The sequence below is a fragment of the Xiphophorus maculatus genome, chromosome 15, assembly GCF_002775205.1.
Source record: "Xiphophorus maculatus strain JP 163 A chromosome 15, X_maculatus-5.0-male, whole genome shotgun sequence".
NCBI lineage: Eukaryota > Metazoa > Chordata > Actinopteri > Cyprinodontiformes > Poeciliidae > Xiphophorus > Xiphophorus maculatus.
Genome location: NC_036457.1, coordinates 3,868,571 through 3,877,202, shown reverse-complemented (window position 1 = coordinate 3,877,202; position 8,632 = coordinate 3,868,571). Strand labels below are relative to the sequence as shown.

The window sequence follows — 8,632 nt, the reverse complement described above, 5'->3', positions numbered from 1 at the left end:
ATCCTGTTATAAAATACCTGAAAGAAAACATCAACACAACATTCAAACTCACAGATGCATCACTAAATCATGCAAAGTCTTATATCAATTTTGGACTTTGAAGTTTATTAATTTTATTTTTACAGTGCTGAACTTTTCAAACACATTATGGGTTCAATCATGATTAAGATCATGTCAATAAAAAACATGGAGACATTAGGATGGTTTTAATATTTTAACATAACTGAATAGATTTAGGTCATTTTTTAACTGCTAAGTTTTTCATCTCCTATCTCAATGATGCGTCTCAGGATTTTCAGGATCAGAGCATCCATGTCATCGTTCAACATCATCTCACTGTGGTAGTTTTTCAAAGGGAAGATGCAATTCTGTGGGATTCCCACCAGATTGCTGAGGTCCTTAACCTGCAAGTTAAAACCACAAAAGGTGAAAGATGGACTAAAAATACCCAAAATAATGATTTAATGAATCCTATTTTAAAGAAAATCAGCAATATTCAGTGTTTAAATAAACTCACTCAGGATGGACCATTTAAGTTACAGAAAAACTGAAACAATGTACCTTTTTCTGAAGCTCCTGGCTCCTGCAGAAATTTTTCACATCTTTGTTGATCTCAGGATGGACTTCATCAATTTTGGTGAGAATGGCCACATGAGGAATCCCTGCGGGGGAAACACAAGAAGTTCAAATTTAAACTTATGTGGTTTGATAAATTATGCAGAAAAATATAAAACAAATTTTGTTTTTAAATAACTTTATTGAAAGTAAAATTATTTAAAATGTTTTTTATTGTTCTTTGGTATATTTTTTTCTCACCCAGTTCAGTGGCTTCGTCTCTGATGTCCTGAATTATCTCCACCACAGATTTGTCCAGCCGATTTACGCTGTCGGCGTCAATGACAGAAACCAGGATGTGAACTTTGTCATTGATAGTTGGATTCTTGTTGTAGTGGAGCGGATTATTTTTTGACAATGCACTCTCAGGGTTGAACTGAAAAGAGGTGAAAGTTAAGTAGCCATAAAAATAACAAAACATCGTGGTCTGCTTTTTCTCCTTTAGTTTTAACAGCCGCAGCAGAAACCTTACTGTGTATCCATCCTGGATGTGCCCCTTCATGGCCATTTTCATGTCTTTCTCATAGACTCTTCTGTATTTCCGACCCAGATTCTTCAAACCCATCATGTCATTCAGCACGAAAGGATACATCTCACCCTGGTTTCCTTTCTTAATGCTGTACATTTTGTACTGGTAATCAGAAAAAAACAAAATGACATCACACTGAAACCTCCATCCATCACCTGACTGGCTGATGCCTCTGGATCATAAAAACTTTTGCTTTTGTCTTTCAATCTGTTTATTCAATTGATCCTTTTTGTGTATTTTGAAAATTGTGTTGTTCTGGGGGGAGTATTACACGAAAAACTATTTCTTTTTTTTTTTTGTTTATTTGTTTATCAGGAGAACATACATTGATATTACACACATTTTGCAAAGCTTACATGACTTCTCCGATTTTTTTTTTTTTAACACACAACGAACATAAATCCCCGTACTGACATAACAAAAACGAGACCAAATAAGTAAAATTACATAAAAATTAAAAATAAAATAAAAAAGGGGGGGGGGGGGGGGGATGAGGGGGTTGGACGGCATTGAGAGCCTAAAAGGCAACAGCACTTTACTCAATTGTTCTGTAAATTTTAGTCCCATGACATGATGGGTCAGTCACATCAAGATATGCGTTATAAAGGCAGAGATTTTAAGTATGTCACAAAAGGTGCCCACTTGTGAGTAAATTTTGCTGAACTACCTTTCACTGTTAATAAAATCTTTTCTATCCTTAAGCATGATCTTACAGTATTAAGCCATTGTGAAGTAGATGGAGATGTAGGAGATTTCCAGCAGAGTAAAATGCAGCGTCTGGCAAGGAGAGAACAGAAAGCCAAGACCTCCCCCTGCAGGGGCGACAGATTAAGTGAGGTCCCTGGAACTCCAAAAATGGCAATTAGTGGATCGCTTCGGATCTGGATTCCAAAAACCCCTGAGAGTATGGAAAAGACATAGTTCCAAAATTTTTGTAAGCTCGGGCAAAAGAAAAACATATGACTTAAGTTGCAGGGAGAGGTCTGGCATCTGTCACACTGGTCTAAAATTGAAGGAAAAATTGTAGATAGACGGGATTTTGAGAAATGGACTCTGTTTATCACTTTAAACTGTACAAGCTGTAATCTGGCACATGGTGTGCTTTGACGTATACTGAGAATAACTTTATCCCACCATGAATCAGACAGTTTAACACCCAATTCACGTTCCCATAGAGTTCTGGTTTTACCCGATGAATCGGGCTCAATTCCCATAAGCTTGCCATATATATTAGAAAGGGGTGATTTCAGATTGGGTGTCAAAACTAGAAGGTCGACCCATGGTGGATCAACAGGAAGAGTTGGAAAATTTGGGAACAACGAAGAAACACAATGTCTGATTTGGAAATAGAGAAACAGATGAGAAGAAGGTAGGTTAAATTTCGAGGACAACTCCGAAAAACTAAGAAATAGACCATCTTTGTAGAGATCTCTCATTGTACAAATGCCTCTCTCATGCCAAACTCTGTAGCCAACATTAGTGGTCGCAGGAGAAAATAAAGGATTTTTTAATAACGGCATTTTAATAGAGGGAGATATAAATTTAAAATGGGACCTAAATTGTGACCAGATCTTAAGTGTAGAGAGCACTATAGGATTTGTAATAACAGAGGATAGTTTAATTGGTAGTGATGAATAGATAATTGAGGCAGGTGACAAAGATGTAGAAATCGATTGAATTTCAAGTTTACACCAGATCAGATTAGGTGAATTTAGCCAATAAATCAATTTATGAATATGTGAAGACCAGTAATACATTGCAAAATTGGGTAAGGAAAGACCACCACTCGTGGTGAACTGCTGCAATAGAGAAAGCCTCAATCTGGGGGCCTTATTGTTCCACACAAATGAAGAAACCATCTGATCGAGGGACTTGAAGAACTGTCTAGGCAAGAATAGAGGGATACATTGAAATAAAAAAAGAAGTCTAGGTAGAACATTCATTTTAATAACATTAATCCTGCCAATTAGTGAAAGAGGGAGAGAGTTCCATCTCTGAAAATCTGATGCAATTTGAGAGACTAGGGGGGCAAAATTCTGAGAAAACATTGAGGGCAGAGTACGTGTAATATTAATTCCCAAGTACCTAAACCCTGAGGGGCTGAGTCTAAAAGGAATGTCAGGAAGCCCAAGTTCCAATGCCAATGAGTTTACTGGGTAGCATTCACTTTTAAGCAAGTTAATTTTGTAGCCGGAGAAAGATCCAAATTTTTCAAGAATATCCAAAATTGGAGGAAGACTATGTAAAGGATCTGAAACATACAAGAGAAGGTCGTCTGCATATAAGGACAGTTTAAGTTCAACACCAGAGCGGATAATTCCATGAAAAGAAGAGAGGGATCTTAGCGCAGCAGAAAGAGGTTCAATGGCTAACGCAAACAAGAGAGGAGAAAGAGGACAACCCTGTCTCGTACCGCGTCCCAACGGAAAATAATCAGATTGGACGGAGTTGGTGACAATACAAGCCTGAGGAGATGAATAAAGTAGCTTGATCCAGGCCAAAAACCTCCCCCCAAAACCAAACCTTTTGAGAACGGCAAAGAGGTACTCCCATTCTACTCGATCAAAGGCTTTCTCGGCGTCAAGAGAAATGATCACCTCCGGAGACGTGGAGGAATGAGCTGAAAAAATTGCATTCAATAGTGTACGAATATTAAAGAACAAATGACGACCTTTGATGAATCCATTCTGTTCATGCGAAATAATCTGAGGAAGCACCATCTCAAGCCGAGTTGCGAGTATTTTAGCTAAAATTTTAAAATCCACATTCAAGAGCGACAGGGGCCTATAAGACTCGCAAGCAGTAGGATCTTTACCCCTCTTCAACAGGAGAGAAATTGAAGCCTGAGCCAACGTGGGGGGCAACAGGCCACGCCCCAGGGACTCATTATAGACCTCGAGAAGAAGAGGGGCCATCTTGTCTTTAAATTTCTTAAAAAATTCGGCAGAAAATCCGTCCGAGCCGGGAGCCTTACCACTCTGCATATTATTGATTGATGTAAAAATTTCTTCCAATTTGATGGGAGCATCAAGTTGATCAGAAACCAATTTACTTAACCTAGGGACGTCAATATTCTGAAGAAAGGCAAATAACTCATCTGAGCCCGATTGCAGTTCAGATTTATACAGATTACAATAAAATTTCTTAAAAATGTCACTGATAGAAACAGGATCGGAAACGAGATTGCCCAACTGATCCTTGATTTGAGATATTGTGCGAGAGCTAGCTTTGCGTTTCAGTTGGTGTGCCAGGAGCCTACTTGGTTTTTCTCCATGCTCATAATAAGAGGCTCGAGATCGAATCAAGAGACGCTCCGCATTAGAAGTTGTTAGGAGATCAAGTTCAGTTTGAAGATCCAGTCGTTGCTTCAGTAAAGCGAATGACGGATTAGTGGCATTTTGCCTGTCGATTTCCTGAATTTTTGTTGATATTTCTGATATTTTAGTTCGGATATTTTTATTAGCATTAGCTGAAAAAGAAATAATCTGACCCCGAAGATAGGCTTTTAATGTTTCCCATAATAATGAGAAAGAAACTGTGTCGCTCTTGTTAAACGTAAGGAAATCATCAATTGTTGATAGGATAAATTTATTGAATGCTTCATCTGATAACAGGAGACTATTAAATCTCCAACAAGGGCAAGAACGGGGTTTATTCATGAAGTTTATATCAAGGCTTAAAGGGGAATGATCAGAAATAATAATCGGATAGTATTCAGAAGATGTGACTCTATGCATTAAAGAGCCATCAATAAAAAAATAATCTATACGGGAATAGGACTGGTGTACCTGAGAGAAAAAAGAATATGTCTTAGTTAGCGGATTACGTGCCCTCCATGGATCTACATACCCATTTTGGGTCATAAAGTCCGAAATTGATTTAGACATATTTGACTGCGTAGAGGCCCGAGATGAGGAGCGATCTAATGCTGGGTTCATTACACAGTTCAAGTCCCCAGCTAGAATCAACAAATGAGTGTCAAGAAAAGGAAGTGTGCTAAATAGATTATTTATAAAATCAGGATTATCAAAGTTTGGTGCATAAATGTTCACTAATAAGACAGGGGTATGGAACAGACTACCTGCAATTATAAGAAATCTGCCATTTGTGTCTCGCATTATTTTTGATGCTGTGAAATGAACCTTCTTATTAAATAATATGGCTACTCCTCTAGCTTTCGAGTTGAAGCCCGAGTGGTAAATCTCTCCAACCCATGAATATTTGAGCCTGGACCAATTTGCATCCTGCAGATGTGTTTCCTGTAGAAATACTACATCAGGGTTTAGGCGCTTCAGATGAGAGTTTATTTTAGATCTCTTCACTGGACTATTAAGACCTTTAACATTCCAACTTAGGAATCTAACAGACGCTTTCAAATCAACAGACATGTGACCAGTTGTTTATAACAGAAGTTGAAAGATATTGCCACCCCCTCCATCCCCAAGAAGGGACAAAAAAATAAAAAAAATTCACAAAAAACAAAAGAAAACATATACAAACATTTCCCCCCCCACCCCTTACTTGCACTCTGCCCTTCCCCAAATGAAGGGACCGTGCAGACTCCAACAGGAGCCACTTTCAACTTATCCTTACAGCCAAACAGCGCAACAACAAAAAAGCTCCCTTTAATACTAGGCGACTCCTGCAGAATCAGCAGAATAGAGAGAAAATTTAAATATACAATAGGCACTATTCTAGGAAATCAACAACACCTGCAGAAAACATCCATCATTTGAATTACACAAGTAAGCCCCAACTATTTCGAAACAGTCCGTTTTTTCTTTTTTCCTTTCTTCCCATGTTACTTAACCAGACAAAACAAAGTCCCCAGAATGTGAAACAAATCCTTGTGATTATAGCTCTCACTTGGTAATGGACTCGATGTAGATATTAGCCTCCTCCGGAGAGGTGAAAACTCGCGTAGTTCCACCATGGGTAATCCGCAACCGGGCCGGATGGAGCAAGCCGAACCGGACCCCCTCAATGCCACGGAGTCGGCGACGGCAATCTGTAAAGGCAGCCCGTGCTCGGGCCGTCCTAACAGTATAATCGGGGAAAACGAAGATGGTCGTACCGTTCATCTTAATCCGCTGCAGCTCCCTTGCCTTCGACAGGATTTTCACACAGTCGGAGTGGTAATGTAGCTTAGCTACGATGGGGCGAGGGCGCTCACCTGCCTTGGGTTTCGGGATCGGGATACGGTGAGCGCGGTCGAGCAACGGTTCGTCCGCGAAACCGAAGGCTTCCTTTAGCAACCGAGAGACCGCAGCCGTCGAAGCCGATAAAGGGTCGTCCTCCGGGACACCAATGATGCGGATGTTCTGACGCCGGGACCGGGACTCCAAGTCATCACATTTGTCCTCCAACTGTGCCACAGTTTTAGTAAGGCTGTCCACTGTCTTCCGGAGGCCAACGATGTCATCAGTGCAGGTGGATAGGGATTTCTCCATCTCAGCAACCGTTACGTTTAGCCCCGTAAAACTCTCCTGCACCGCAGTGAGGCCAGAGGACAATTCCTTCTTGAAGGACAGCAGCTCGGACTTAATCGAAGAAAGACTTTCACCAAGAACAGAATGAAACTCTGCTTTAAGTATAGCAGTAAAGTCATCCCGGAGAGCCGCAAGCAGCTCCTGTTTAAGACTGCTGACATCGCTAATTGCAGCGGCTCGGGCCGCCGCCTCCGACACAAGAGTTGACTCAGCACAGGCCGAGGACTCACCACGAGGGGCAGGCCGCAGGTGGGACTGAATCGAATTTCCTCCTTTAACCGGCTTTGGTGGCATTTTAGTGTCCAAAAAAAAGGATAGTGTTCAATGTATTGATTAGTTATCGTTTGAAATCGAAGTTGAGAAAATGTGCCAGGTAATAACCGAAAAAAAAACAGCTAACCCGCAGGAGCACGCCAAGACACGACTTACTCCACCGCCATTCAGCCGGAAGTCCACGAAAAACTATTTCTATTTCACTAGAAGTGATTTTAGAAATATTCTTTAAATCAATCGTCTGATCTTAGATCAATGAAGAACTAGTCATGGGGATTAAAAGTTAGAGAGGGAATAAGGATATTTTTTTACCTCATATGTTAATTATATATTTTCTTCTTACCTCATTGGTAAAGCTGCTCTGTCCGGTGTTTGCAAAAGCCCTGTGACTGATTTTAGCCTCCAAGGCGCTGATGACAGAGTTGATGAAACTGGATTTTCCGGCTCCAACTGGTCCATGGAGAAGAATCCTGAACTGATGATGACCTTCACCTTTAGGTTTGTAGTTGTTTATGAACTGCAGGTCATTTTCTCTGTCTCTGCTCAGAAAACAAACATCACATCGCCCCCTAGCTGTAACTGACTGTATAAACATCACAGTCCTTAATAAATTGGCTGAATTACTGAACTGGAACCTTGTGTAAGGTTAAAGGTCAGAAACAAGATAATAGAGTCTTGAAGTGGAAATGATCTACACAGTTACAATAAAGTTGCTATGCAAAACACTGTTCCTTAAACACTCACCCCCAATTAAGTTTCAGCCATGGTTCATCAAGAACTGATAGGTGAAGAAATATTGAAATTACATGACAATTATAATAATAAACAAAAGTATTTCAGTTTTAAGCAGACTTACGTGGAGGTGGTGGAGGATTCGGAGGATTCGGAGGAAGACTACGAGTACGGCTAAAAATAGACCAAATGTTCCTAAAAAGATTTGCCATAACTGAAATAGAAAAAAACACTGAGTTAAATCTAATCTAATTGTACGTAAATTAAATCATTTTTTGCAAATGCAACAATAATAAATTCCATAAACAAAACGTGATTAAAAAGTGAGTTTAAAACAGATTGAATATTTTTACACATTAGGAAGCAAACTGATCTATAAATCTGAATGTAAAAAACGTACCTTTGCAATGCAGAGTCTCTATCTAGAGCTGATGAAACACAGGTTGACTGGCAGCGTACGACTGAGACGCTGCTGCAAGATATAAAACCTCTTCATCAAAGTTACTTTCACTTGTGATTTACAAGAAGACACTTTACAAGTTTCTACTAGATAAAACATGTATGACGCTGATGATGATGTTTTCATTGCTGAACATTTACAATCAGGAAAAGCAAGTTCTGTCTTTTGCCAGATCTGTGATCCTCCAATTTTCTTCAAAACATCGTTCCTCTTTAGGTCCAAAGATAATAACTTCAGATTTGTTTCTGTTCAGCTGGAGAAAGTTTTAACACATCCATACATTTTTCTGTTCTAAGCATCTGTTCTGTGATTGGATGGGATCAAAGGTCATCTGGTGACATTGCAATGTGGAGCTGTGTATCATCTGCATAGTTATGGTAGCTAATCTTGCTTCCCATTATAACCTGAGTCATAATAGCTCAGATTAAAATGTACCCCATGTGACTTGTGCCTTGGCGTTCCCCACACATTACTTCTATTTCCTACTGAAACACAGAAATCCCCGTCAGTCGACTCTGTTCATCTGGTTTTCGT

The 8,632-nt window shown here is 39.7% G+C and overlaps 1 protein-coding gene across 1 annotated transcript; it reads right to left on the bottom strand.

The window, feature by feature from the left end:
• Positions 1-204: 204 nt before the first annotated feature.
• LOC102229102 (interferon-induced protein 44-like) lies at positions 205-8,126 on the bottom strand. Its single transcript, XM_014472381.2, has 8 exons — positions 8,039-8,126; positions 7,763-7,852; positions 7,651-7,684; positions 7,250-7,445; positions 1,088-1,246; positions 817-991; positions 562-662; positions 205-404 (listed from the first exon to the last, which is right to left on the bottom strand). The coding sequence occupies exons 2-8, from the start codon at positions 7,848-7,850 to the stop codon at positions 246-248; spliced, it is 912 nt and encodes a 303-aa protein (XP_014327867.2). The 5' UTR covers positions 7,851-7,852; positions 8,039-8,126; the 3' UTR covers positions 205-245.
• Positions 8,127-8,632: the final 506 nt, after the last annotated feature.